Source organism: Cavia porcellus, unplaced genomic scaffold, assembly GCF_034190915.1.
Source record: "Cavia porcellus strain 051 isolate PalLab524CR breed Dunkin Hartley unplaced genomic scaffold, mCavPor4.1 scaffold_22, whole genome shotgun sequence".
Classification (NCBI taxonomy): domain Eukaryota; kingdom Metazoa; phylum Chordata; class Mammalia; order Rodentia; family Caviidae; genus Cavia; species Cavia porcellus.
This window is the reverse complement of record NW_026947505.1, coordinates 28,723,679-28,737,654: the sequence shown is the minus strand read 5'-3', so window position 1 is coordinate 28,737,654 and position 13,976 is coordinate 28,723,679. Positions and strand designations below refer to the sequence as shown.

The window sequence follows — 13,976 nt, the reverse complement described above, 5'->3', positions numbered from 1 at the left end:
ATTAGTCTACGTTTTCCTTTTATAGAAAGCAAATAAGAAGCTGCAAAGACTGAAGTCATACAGTCTGAAGTCACAGTTCTTTGTCACTCATCTTTGAGGGAACAACTGTGTCTGATCTTCAAGGCCCTCCTTCATCTCATTCGGGCTTACCAGGGCATCCTTGCACTATTTACACCGTTGTCTGTGGAGACATGGTCCAGCACCCCCAGTGAACCAGAAGTGCATCCGGATGCCACAGAGCACATCCAGTGTGTGATTAGCCAGGCATGTTCAGTGGCCTTCCCAGCTGGACTTCTTTGTTTTTCACTGTGCCACCCCCTGGTCAATAAACACAATGCACTATTGCAACATATTGTTTTCCTCTCTACCTACATCCTTTTTGTCTCTGGGCCTTAATAAAAATCTTTCCTCTCTGTAAACCCACTGCCTTTCTAGAGGATTTCTTTTATATGAGCTAATAGTGTATTGCTAGCATACAGTTATCCTGTTCTGGGCTACCAGGAGCCTGAGTTAAAAATCAGTGAACCTTGTGTCTAATCCCAGCTCTTAAAAACTTACTGGCTATGTGACCTCAGGTCGTTTCTCTTCTCTAAGGTGTTTCCCATCTACTAAATGAGTGTAATCGTGCTGGTTCTATCTTCTCGCGTGGGTGCATGTCAAATGAGCCAATGCGTGTAAGTGTTTTGCGTGTGTAGCACATGATATCAATGAGCTACACGGGACAACACAGCTCAGTCCTTAACGACATATGTGTTCCTTCTTCTATATGTTTGTTTTGGTTTATTAACTAGAATGTAGTTGCTAGAGTATAGATTCCTTGAAGGAAGAAACCACATTTCATGCTTTTCATTTTGTTCCTTTAAAAGCAAGCTGCTAGGAGGAAAAAGACTTTAAAAATACGATGCAGACACAGGAAAGACGTAAGTGTGCTTCTTAACTTGCAGGGAGCTATCAAGTGGATGGGCGAAGGTCGCAATAAGCTGGAAATGCCAGGCTGCCAAGAAGGCACTGCTGCTGCCAGACACCATCACGAGGCGTGTGCAGAACAATCCATCACTTGGCCCTCATTTCTAAAATCTCTCTCTGTCTTTGTAAGAAAAATGCAGGAAGATAGTGGTACTCGGAAGCAGCTAGCAGGAGGCATGTAGGGCATTTCTTTGTTAAGTCCTAAAGAACTATTTGGACACAGTATCTGAAAGTTGTCCTGGATTTTGGGGGACAATTTGCTTTTTGCTACAACCTCATCATGGAGGAGAGAATGTTTTTGAGAACTTCTTAGACCGTAAGTAATGCTAGGCCGATAGAAAAATCTCAGGATTGAAGGCAGTTGAAGTTTAAGAAAAGAAATAATTCTTTCATATCATGACTTGTCCAATTGATAATTACAGTTCCATAGACTGACCTGTGTGTTCACTTGTAGAGCTAGGTCAGCCCATTGAAGGCAAATGTCTGAATTGCCCTCTCCAAAGAAAAGTTGTTTCTCACTGTGGTGTGGGACTATGAATTCTCCTAGTCTTTTAAGGAGGATCTAAAGAATTGTGCTTTTCTGCCTCCTTGGCAAAAGTCAGTCATTTATGTCTATATTCATGTTGTAGTTATTTTTCTACCCTAAAGAAAACATACCATAGGAATTCCATTTCAATCCTCAAAATTATGTTTTAGGGCATTGGCATAAACTGTAGGAACTGTTGGAGTTTAAACAAGATTGTTTTTAGGAGCAAGCTTTTCATACCAGGTTTTTTAACGCATTATAAAACTTATTAACCTGCTGTGATTATTCCTTAGGTATTTCATTTAGAGAAACTATTGCCCGTAATACAAACAAATCCTTTGTGCAAACAGGTATAAAAGGAAAAGTACTTGCTGCTCTAAAGTAACATGGAAAGAAAAATTAAACCATCCTTATTAAATCTTCTTAAATATGGGTTGGCTTAAAACAACATTCTTTAATTGCATTAGATCACGGTGTGGTTTTCTTCTGCCAGGAACGTGTTTCTATTCTTAGGTTAAAGTATATGCCTACATCATTTCACTTTCTGGTCTTGTGTTTCTCTAACTTTAAAAATAACAGAGTTGCTCTAGATCGCAGAATTTAGGAGGAGATATAAATATGGAAACCTACATTTTATGCATTTAAAATATGGTTCTAAGAGAGCTCTTTCGATCTGATAGCCTGCTGAAGGCATTTATGGTTCAGAAGTGGGTAAGAGCCCCTGTCCTCCATTTCTCCGTAACTAAAACTAAAACTCTTCTGTCAAATAAAATCAGGACAGCATTCCACTGCCATTATTAGAAACTCTTACTAAATATTCTGTTCTACATATGTCATCTTTCACTTCAACAGAGGTTCAAAATTTTGGCCCGACTCTCCACTGTATTTCTGGGCTCCCTTCAATAGCTAAGATGTTTTCAGCATGAAATCACAGATTCTTATTATTTTGAAGACGCAGAACACATGAAAATTTCTCTTCTACTCATACCTCACACATGAAGTAAAGATGAGCCGAAGCCCAAGGTTTAACGTTATTATGAGTTCCTTTGAGGTGATGCACGTGTAGAAACGCAGCTCTCCTTAAAATAGATACCATACCTCAGAAAAATGTTTGGGGTTGTTCTTTCCACAATAATTATTGAACTTTTTAGGCCCCAAAATTCATGTGTCCATAAATTAGTTCATTAACTTCATCTTTCATTCCATGATTGGCATTTTTTTTATGATGAATAGATGGAGGAAATTGTTCTCAGTGTCACCGTCTAAGTTAGGTGATGAGATTATGACTGTCATCCTTTAGCTACAATGACACATTGAGGGAAACTAACACTGAAGACTGAATGGCAAATGACAACACATGATCTTCCACTGTTTCTTTCACCAAATCTGAGGACCAAAATAAGCAGGAGAGCTGGGGTTTCCCTCCGTGGCATAAGTGCCTGCCTGGCAATCATAAGATTGTGAGTTCAATCCCCAGCACACACACACACACACACACACACACACACACACACACACACACACACAAAGGCAAGAGTGAGCACCATGGAGTGACCAAGAAGAGGAGATGGAGGGAGAAAGTGGGGAGTCATCTCTTCACTCACTGACCCAGCAGGTGTGCATACAGGGCCTGGCACAGGTGCTGGAGATTTTGGGGGGAATGGGAGAGATCCGCACTTTGTTCTCATGGAGCTGGTGATGGGAGTAAGTAAGAAGTGAGAATCTGAATACATATATAATACAATGTCAGGAAAGGGAAGTGTTAAAATTAGGATAAAGACAAGAGAGACAAATTAAAATAAGGGTAAGCAAAAAAGCATGTTCGGAAGAGGGTTCCTTTCAGATATGAGGGAGACAGGAGGAGTTTCCAAGCTGGTGACATTTGTATCAAGGCTTATTTGAAGAAAACACTGAAGATCTGGGACAAGAGTTTAGTAGGGATGATAGTAGTCAAACGGCCCGGCGGAGGCCAGGAGCCTACACACCGTAGGACTAGATGCCGACAGGGCTTCGAGTGCTAACGGCCTGGCCTGCCAGCTCCATAATAGAAGACTTCGGGGAAGTCATTTAATATCTCAAAACTTCAGTTTCCTTACTGAGAAAACGGGAGCCATAGTGTCAACTTACCTTGTAATTATAGAGTTCAAGGAAGCAGGCTGTATAGTATCTCCTTAGTTTAGAGCCTGGTGTACAGCACTGGCTCAGTATACTTAGTGATAAATAAGTATTTATTTATTAAACATCTGGCTCTCATCTAGACATGAGATGGTTCTGACTAAGTAGGCGTCTCACTTAGGCAGCTCAGGGACACAAAGGATGTACTCCATGGCCTTATACTGATTTATGGTGTGATGATCATCCTCACCTCCCTTTATATACTATTCTAGTATTTAAGGCTGTGGAAATTGATTTGTGTCTTTCAGTAGTGTGTGGTTCAATCTTGAATCACATATAATCAAGAGGATTTCTTAGGAAAAGAAAATCCTGAAGCCTTGATGAAAGGTAAAAAGTGTGATTTCAACTGAGAGATGCCCAAATGTTTACTCTTCTGAGGTGTTGCTATACTTTAAACTGCGTGTTCTGAGCTCAAATAAATCTTGCCCTGTTTACTGTAACTTCCCTGAGACTAAAATAGAGTCTAGTCTATGATAAGTTGGATGAATTTTCTTTTAAAAAATATAAAACTCTTTTAGTTTTCATGATTAATGGGGAGCTTTTTAGTCTGGAGTTAATACATTCATATCTCTTCTGGAATAAAGCAAACCCAGTAACTAGGGAACAAAAGGCAAATGTGGTTTGTGTGGAGCCCTTTACATATTTAGCTAAAAACTGTGTCTGAATAAAGCTACTTAGTTGAAGATACATAACTAAAGAAGGCTTATGTTTTAAATTTACTAAAATTAAGGCCTTTTAAAAATACATGTTGTTAGAGCAAGTGTTCCAAGTTTTTTCCAAGTTTTTCTATTTTGTTCTCCAGGTTCTCTTTGGAAAAAAAAAAAAAAAAAAAGACTGAGACCTTCAGTTTCCATAGCATGACTATTTCAATCTTAACTCAGTCACTGAATAAATTTAAACTTCACTTTTTACAAAAAGATCTTTTTGCAATTCCTTCATGGTTGTCCTAGGAGAAATATATGAAAATCTAAACCTAGAGTTTGGAAGGGACATGGTTTTCTACCTAATCAGTATTATTTGAGCTTATAGAAATATTTCAATGGATTAACAGGCTTAAAAACCATAGTAAAATTCCTCAGATGTGAATGGAAAATCCAAAGTTAATAATAGTAACAAAAGATCTTTGTAGAAAAATAATGCCATAGTTACAGATAATAAAACTGTCAATAAGTGTAAAGGGGCTAAGATTTTACCCCATTTTCAGGTTAACAGGTTAGCCTATTGCAGTTTCATAGATGTTGATAAAAGACAGAAGAATTCATCATCAGAAATGAAGTTTATGATTCACAATTAGCAAGAGCCAGAAGACCAGATTTGTGCTAGATCCCCAAGCTTCAATGCCCACAGGTCAGCCGGGAGACATTAGATAATCCCTGTGCCTGGGTTTTATATATGAGAGTAATCCCAAGCATAGAGAAGCCACATTTTAGAATAGACACTAACCAGCCTGATTCTTTGTCAGTTTACAAAGTGGTCCTTTTCTCTAGAGGAGAGCACAGTCATTGTCCTGTGTAAGAGCCTCTTAAGATAGTCAAGAGCAAAAATGATCAGAGCTGTTGCTTACAACACTTGCAGAAATGCCAGAGACTGCTGGGGATGGGGATGCAAGCCTGTAATTATAGCACTCTGGGAGGATGAGGCAGAAGGTTTGCAAGTTTGAGCCAGATGTGAATAATCCAGAGACTATCTGAAGATAAAAAGGTGAAGGGGAAGTAGTTTATTGTGAACCCTGGCTTCAATTCCCAGTACCTGTCCACAAATGAATGAATGAATGAATGAATGAATGAATGAAAATAGAAATAATTGGCAAAGACTAATAGAGAATTGTTTCCCAACACAAATATCTTAATACTCAGTTATCCTCTTTTCAGTCTTCATTGAGATTAGAATTTTTGCAAGTTCAACAATTATGAAACCTATTTTTTAGTTTTGTTTCATTTTATAGAGTTTTGGAGGATGTGCATCAGTAGGAAGCATACGAGTCATCTGCCAAACCCTTAAATTCAGATTTTATATCCAAATAGCTCTGGGTCTTCAAAAAAAAAAAATTGCTCATGTGATGATTATACAGCTAAAGAATATGGCAGTTCCAGTGAGGTAGAACAGAAGGTTCTAATTTGGAAGTTGAGTTAGCTGTTTCACTCCAAAACATGCTGGGTTTAAGACAAAGAGGCTTGTATTCCAGAAGCACATTAAGTGTTTGCAAGGATTTTATGTCCTTACATTTTACCCTGGATTCTAGGCCTCTAGCAATCAGAATCATCACAGTCAAAGGCTTTTTAAGTGCTCATTTTCATTTACCACTATTCTTATGGGTTAATTATATGGCTTTAGAGAGAAGAAATACTGCATAAATTTTTAAACAGAAGAATATCAAATGTAAACATTTTATGATAATATTCACATAGTGGGTTTGTACTTAAGTGTTCATACCTTTACAATTTTCAAAAGCACATACTTTGCTTTGAAATCTTCAAATTTCCTTTATCACTAGTGTTCATGTAATCCCTGCATTTTCCCCCTGGTGAACTAGGTTAAATGTCATTATGCTTGACTGAAGCAATCATTTGATCCTTACAATGTGAGTCATTACAATAATGTGAAGTAAAAAACATTGTATCTGAATAGTTCTGCACTAACTTTGCCTCTGAACAACAGGAAATGCCTAAAGAAATATGTGCATGACTAATGGGATCTTTCTTTCCTCTTTGAAGTTAGAGGATGCAGAAACAGTATCCAACAGAACCAAAGATTTTAACCTTGCATCTTTGCAGCATGAGTAGAGCACGTAAAGCAATGGCTCTATCAACTTTGTCACCATCGGCAACTGCTCACGTAAGACATCGGTGTTCAGCTTTCCTCTCCACCTAGTACGCCATCATGTCCTCTGACCTTGAAAATTATAAGTGTTGTGAAAGTTAAATATCATGTTGTTTCTCTTATATGAGAAACTCAGAATATAATTTAATTAAAAAATAAAATAAAGGAAAGATAGCAGGAAACAGAGAGGCAGGCTTTTGGAGATGGAAAAGGAATGGGGAAAGCAGGGAGGAAGGATGACAAAGGGATAAATCAAAGGGACTGGAAATGATTAAAAGTCATATATATGTACCAAGTCACCAAAATGAATGTAACTATTATGTATTAAGACATACAAATTATAAATACTGGGTGATACAGACATGAAAGAAGCAAAGTAAAGTTTTAATACTATATTAATAAACACAAGGAGTTATTTGTTAATTGTTTCTCAAAACATATTAAGAATTATTCCAAAAAATTTGCAAAATTAAAACTATAATATTAAGCTGGGCAGGACAGCACACACCTGTAATCTCAGCATTTGGGAGGCTGAGCAGGAGGATTATTGCAAATTCGAGATCAGCCTGGGCTATAAAGTGAGCCCAAAGCCAGCCTGAAGTGCATAGTGAGACCCTGTCTCCAAATAAATAAATAAATAAAACTATAATACTTTCCCAACTGAAGCGTCACTAATGAAAAAAATACAATATAAACTGTTATGACTAGAGCCATCTTATTCAAGATGTAGTTCAAAATAGAAAACATGAATTTCTCATTCCTCCTTTTTTTTGCTTATTTGTTTCTCATTTTAAACTTTAGCTCAGTATTCTGCAAATTGGGGTATGCATACTTTAGGAAGTTCACTTCCCAAAAAATATTCCTTTGATGATTTATGAAGAAAGTCAATTTCCAGGGCTGCAAGTGCAAAAAAATTTCTTAAAAGTTCTCCTTCCTCAGCTTAACAGTTAGAACCACTCTCCCACTTCAAAGAAAGCTCACATGTTACTCATCATCAGTCTTGCCATGATAAACATCCCAAGTTACAAGAACTCAAGAACACTAAAAACAGTGACACTTGGAAATATTGGTGTAGGTGTTAAGAAATGACTCAAATGATAATATAATAGTCCTTTCATAAGCAAGGTATTTCAAATGATTTCCTTTCAAACAAAAAATAATGACCTAATCCAGTTATCAACTGATACATTATTATAAACAACTTTGGTTGTCAGTCTCAAGAACTGAATAACACTGTTATTATAAAGTTCCATTAGCTCTCCATCTATTTTGACTATTTTAGTCTTGAGAACAATAAATTTAAAAAGCAGAAATGCACGAAGTTACTCTAGAAATAAGTGACATTCACAGACACATGATAAAGAAGCTTCTCATTCTCTGCTAAATAATGAATTTTGATTTTTATATTTGATATTTATGTTGAACATATTTTAGATATTTCTGTAACTTTTATTTATTTTGCATTAATTAGTTAATAATTAAACCAGGAAATACACACGAAGCTATTAAATTATGTATAACTAAAATAAATTTCCATTTAAGGTTGTCTTAAGACATATGATACGTTTATCTGAAAGACTTTCAGGCTGTTAAGCAATGCATTACAATAGGATGAAATTTTAAAGTCAAGAGAAAAAAAAACAACAGAAAATTTACATTGAATACTTTGCTGCTATTTTTTTTTCCCTTGAATGACGGATGATGCTGGGAATCAAAAAGGCATGGTATTTAAATTCTGCTGGAAACATTTAAGAGTCATACAACTATTTTGCTTCAAATTTTAAAGTTGACAGCAGTAGAAATTGCATATTTTGTTATTATTCATGTTTAGGGTGAAAAAATGTTGAATGTCGGCTTATAAGTGAGAAATTTACTTTACTTTTCAAATTACTTTGAAGGCTACACAAACAAGAAAACTCGAAGCCCACTCACATAGTTTCTTCCTCTTCATCGCCTGGTTCACAAACAGCATTCCATTTTTTAACTTTGGCACATTATCATAATTGGTATGATTCTGATTATTTATAAGGGTCATTCCACTGCATCCAATTTCCCCTAAAATACCTTTACACAAGTCACTCCTAATTAGAAATCATTGGGCTGAAAATCTGGGATATGTTGACGACACTTTAATTCCTTGCCTTTCTTAGTTTGTAATTCAAGTAACCCAAGACTGTGTTCTTGAATAAAATGTCTCTTTTACAAAAGGCTTATGGCGGGGGGGGGGGGGGGCACAACTCAAGGAGAGTGAGAGACGGAAATGATAATACCAGCAACAAAAAATAAAATCTGCCAAATCATTGCTAGTGTTGGAGTTGGTGGCTTACAGTGGAGTGTGGTTTTTAAAAAGCATAATTTTTCCATGTAGGGAATTTATGAAGCCAGAATTTAAACATCTGCTTGGGCAAGACGGGCATGATCCTATTCCAATTCATGTTTTGATAGCCTCTTTGCAGGAGGAGAATAAGGTGTGCTGCGTGCTCTTTGTAAAGGCAATAAAAGCCGTAGGATTTGGCTTCATTCCTACAGCATATAGGGCAGGGCTTCCTTTGCAAATCAGATTGTTGAAAACTGTGCAGCCTAACTGTAGAACTTCCTCCAAAGTTGCTAGGAGTTCTCTGGCAAGAGTTTTAAGACCTCGATGAGTCTTTCAAACGCTGGTCTAGCATGCCAGGTGGTTCAGGAAGAATTCAAGCCAAGTGGAAAATGTGCCTGGAGAGCTGCAGGATTTAAATCTGAAAGCGTAGGGGGTAAAATGACAGTTTTCTATAGCTAAAACTGGAGCAAAGGCCAGAAATAAATAGGAGGGAAGAAATACTCATGTAGTAGGATTATTATTTTTATTGAATATCTGTATTAACCCGAGTCCATGTGCTCAACTAAACACAAAAAACCTTTGATGTATTTGTCATCCATGGTCTTCTTAGGGTACACCATGTAGCCATAAACACTCTGTACATTTCATCTGGGTCACACAAATTCTGATAGGAAGCCCTAAGATTGAATACCATGTGAAATATGTGTGAACAAGAATCAGATTCTAGGAGCCATTACTACTCCCTTACCTCCCACAAGTTCAAATTATTGTAGCATTTATTCTTTACTGTGATGCTAGGCCAACAGAGCACACATCATATCTCTGTCATGAGTACTCCAGAGCCCTCCAGTCCCTCCATGTAGCCATAACCTGGAGAGAAAGTGGGCCAAATCATTGGGGAAAAGTATCAGTGATTTTACGAAGACTTCCACTTGTTATTATAAATATCATTACATTAAATTCCCAGGTATAGCGTATGCCTCTGTTCTCTTTACTTGTGAATGGAAATTGAGGGTGATATTCATCTTGACTGTCAAGTTTATTGAATTCAGAAATGTCTAGAGAATGGTAAGGCACATATCTGGGGTGCCTGTGGATCTTTCCAGAGACAATTGGATCATGAGGACTCTAGCTTAATCAGTGGATCAATGCATTGATGAGGTCATAATGTGGTGGCACCATTGGGATGTAATGGAAGGGAGCTAAGATAGTGTATCAAGGGGCCTTGAGCTGATCCCCGGTGCCTTCCTCTGAAGCAATCTCTGTTTCTCTCCCTCCTGGCTGCTCTGCTGTGCCCTCCTGCCATGATGCCCTACCTTGGCCTCAATCAACCATGGACTGAAACCTCTAAAATCATGAGCCAAAACAAATCTTTTCTCTTTCAAATTGTGCATGTCAGATATCTTTTCCTACCAACAGAAGGCTGACTAATACACACACAGCTCCTTCATTCTTTCTGCTTTGGTCATTCACTCCATCATTCTGGAGAACAGGGAGGCCTGTAAGATTTTCGCACCAAGATCTGCCACAGCAGGATTTTCTGGCTGCCAATTCCACTTAAACATTTTTATTTCTCTCTTCCTGGATCTGAAAACTTGCAATTTTAGTTTCTGAAATAATTATCAGGATAATTCTCCTTATTTTAAATTTGACAGTCTTCATATTTTTTACAGTTTAAGCATCCATTAGCCAAATGCTGCAACATCCAGCTTGTTGATATTATAGCAACCAAGATTTTAGTTCTTGAATTCTTCCAAAAAAGAAGTAGAAGCTCTCAGCAATTATACATTTATTTTTGGAACTGCCAAGTGCAGGCTTGCCTGAAAACAGGGAAAGTCTATTTTTCATTCTTCAGTTCATTAACTCAGACTGGAATAATTGCCCAAGAACTTGGCTTAACTGCTGCATTGAATGTATGCTTAGCACAGGCTTTCAGTGTGATCTTGAGTTTTTCTAGGCAAGATCCTCGGTTCAGACTGAGCACATATAATCATTGCTTTTGTACATCTTTCCTGCCTTCTCACTGCTGAGATGCATCACCTGCTATAACAGCAGTATCACCTTATTCTGATCTGAGCCCAGTGTGGTTCTGATAAACCCAGCAAATGCCACCAACAAATGCAAGAGCCATCATGATGAAAGGTAGAGTGTGGAGGAAGGGAACTGGAGAAGTATTAAATTAGGGCTGGGAAAAATCTGAGCCACCTCCTCTATTAGGAAAAAAGGTTGTTCCTCCTCCTCCTCTTCCTCATGGCTGCTAAAGTACAAGACCTTCAGAAAACCCAGAGTTCCACTTGTGTCAAATAAAATGGAGAAAAGAACACATGAGGGATACGTTTGTGGCAATAGATATTCAGCTTAAAAATCGCACTGATAGAGTTTCATGTTGATCCAAGGACAGATCTTCATTTCAGAGTCTTCCTTTGAATCATGTAGTTATCATTAGTAAAAGTTGGAGCCTCAATCTTGCAATATTAAAGATAGGATAACTGGTTTCATTCAAAGAAAAGAGCTTCTACCAAGGATATATTCTGCAAGAATCCAGTGAATCTTTGGGGATGGGGAGCAGGAGGAAGAGAGGTTAGGGAAGAATTTTTTAAAATTTCCTGTTAGTTAAAACAATAGTAATTATGCTCCTTTGGCTACAATGATCTACCATGTCTTCAAGTTAACTCTTTTATAAATTCATTTGGAAACAATAATCAAGAAAAAGTTTTTTGAGTCCTCTCCTGTGATGTGATTTGTTTTTCTTACTTTAAAATAGTACATTTACTGCACAGATGTTTTCTCTACAGAGCGTGATCTTAATGCAAGAGATCAGTTGTTCTGTTACAGGCTCAGCTGACTATTCCATTCGGCCACAAGCAGACCAAGAGGCTGCTGGTCAGAGTGAACCCATCCTATCTCCAAGCTGCTTCTTCTAAGCTGGAACTCTGTGGTTGGTCACCACATAGACTCTGATGCAGGGACCTAGGGTTAGGGCAACTCCTAAATCCTTTCCACAAGATCAAATGTGTTTACAGTTACATTCATTTACCATATAACCAATATTCATTGAGCCACTACTAAAAGGCCACAATAATTAAGATGCAACAAATCCCATAGTCTAGCTGCCAGGGTTCTAATGCTACTTCTGTCATTTAAGAGGAGTTCTCTTGGCAAGTTTTTAACTCCTTCATGCCTTAGTTTCTGTAAAAGAGAAAAAGTGATAGTAATTACTTTGTAGAAGTTCATGAGGGTCAAACAATATAACATTATAGACTTGTATATAAAGTTTGCCTGCAGTAAGAACTTGCCACTCTTTTATTAGGCAAACTGGGTTTACTGGGCTGTGATCAGAAGACAAGTTAATGTGCCTTCTTCTGCCCTTGCTCATCCCATCAAGCAGCCCCCATAGTGTTCCCTGTCACTCTCAGATAATAAAAAGTCCTCTGATCAATTTTGGTGCCAAGAAGAGTCTCTTTCCAGCGATCCAAATGTCTACTCTGGTATAATAATTAAATCTGGGAGCTCTATTTAATTTAAGCTTCTCTCTACCAGCTTGCCCCTGGCCAGGAGGCCCACATGGGAGAGAAAAGAAATAGCAGGTGTCCTCTCGCCCTTCAAGCTGTTTCCTACTTATTCATTAGCTCAGACTACAGACTTCTCGAAGGTGAAGCGGAAAGGAGAGTACAGGAAAGGGCACTGTCATACAGCAGGAATAATCAGGATCTGACCTAAAGCTCCCACGTGAGGCAGATGTTCAGAGCTAGCACTCAGCTGCCTTAGGCGCTGCCCTTCTTTTGAGGTTTGGTGGCCTGTGTCAGATGCTGGCACTTCATGCTGCACCCCACTCATGAAAGCCATCACTCAGCTCTCCCAGTGCTTCTTCTGGAGTCTTTCTCCCTCGTTTGGGAGTAAGCAGAAGGCTAGCCCCTTTCCAGCCTATCCATTAAGGCAGGAAGTGGCCCTATGGCCAACACAAATGCAGGCAGGACCAAGGCAAAGGGAACTCAGCGAGCTGGCTTCCTTTTCAGTGGGTTTTTGCTCATTACGCTGTCTGCCATTTCTCTTCATTCTAGTGCCATGGCTGGTGCTCAGCGAAATCTTTCCAGGTGGGATTAGAGGACGAGCCATGGCTCTAACCTCTAGCATGAACTGGGGCATCAATCTCCTCATCTCTCTCACATTTTTGACAGTAACAGGTAAGAGTCTTCAGTTTCTTCTCGTACCTTTTCTCCTTTTAGGACAAATATCACGGAACTATATTCTTGTATGGTACATTTTATTGTGAAAAATTTCAAGTACATTTTGTACAGAGAATGGCAATGATCTTGCTGTATTCATCACCCAATATAAGTGATTCTCCATCTTAAAACCCCACTGCTCTGTCCCCATCAACCATTCTGAGTTATGTCCTACACCTTGTCATACATGTCTAAAATTTCAGCACGAGCCTTTTACAAGACAAAACATTTTAAGCAATAAAATCACTATGTAATTATCATACCTAAGAATATTAGTCATCCCTTAGTATACAAAATGTCTATATTCACGTTTTACCAATCGTCTCATAACTACTTTTTTAAAACTTTAGTTGAATATAACTTAGGATTAATTGATAGGCCTTATCTGCATATTTCACCTGCATTTTCCTGATCCTTTATTCTGCCTTCACTTTTGATTAAAAAGTAAAACCTGGGTCACTTGTTTCATAGAATTTCCTACAGTCTGGATTTTGATTGTACTCAAGTCACATGTCTGTCCTTAGTTTTCCCTGAAAGTTCCTGTTCAGATCTAGACAGAGGTTTGAGGAAGTTCAGAGTTTTCAGAGCTCTTTGCCAATGCCTTGTGGGTGACAGTGATGTGTTCTGCGATTAAGAGGGGCATCAGGTCTGGCTGTCTCCTGTGGGGCTCCTTTGATGATCAGGATGCAGACCCACTGTGTTCATTCCGTCATCCCTTCCAAGTGTATCCACAGTACATCTCTGGGTGTGGCAACTACTCTGAAGTGTGGGTCATATAAAAGGGCAAGATAAATGCTTGGAAGTTTTTTTTTTTTTAGTTCTCAAAGTAATGAAGTAGTTTCCTAGCATCCTCCAGAACTGACCAATGGGTTGAGGTTTTTTTTTTTTTTTTTTTTAACTTCATATAGAGTGTGATTACTTAAATGTCTTAAAACATGACTATCAT

At 38.2% G+C, this 13,976-nt stretch overlaps 1 protein-coding gene across 2 annotated transcripts in view; it reads left to right on the top strand.

The window, feature by feature from the left end:
• Slc2a12 (solute carrier family 2 member 12) overlaps positions 1-13,976 on the top strand; it is a 53,213-nt gene that overhangs the window by 26,135 nt on the left and 13,102 nt on the right. Inside the window, exon 3 of one of the 2 annotated variants that reach the window (XM_005003136.4) lies at positions 12,866-12,988. In XM_005003136.4, coding sequence (XP_005003193.3) covers positions 12,866-12,988 — 123 coding nt within the window. The other variant, XM_063232969.1, reaches the window with a different exon arrangement.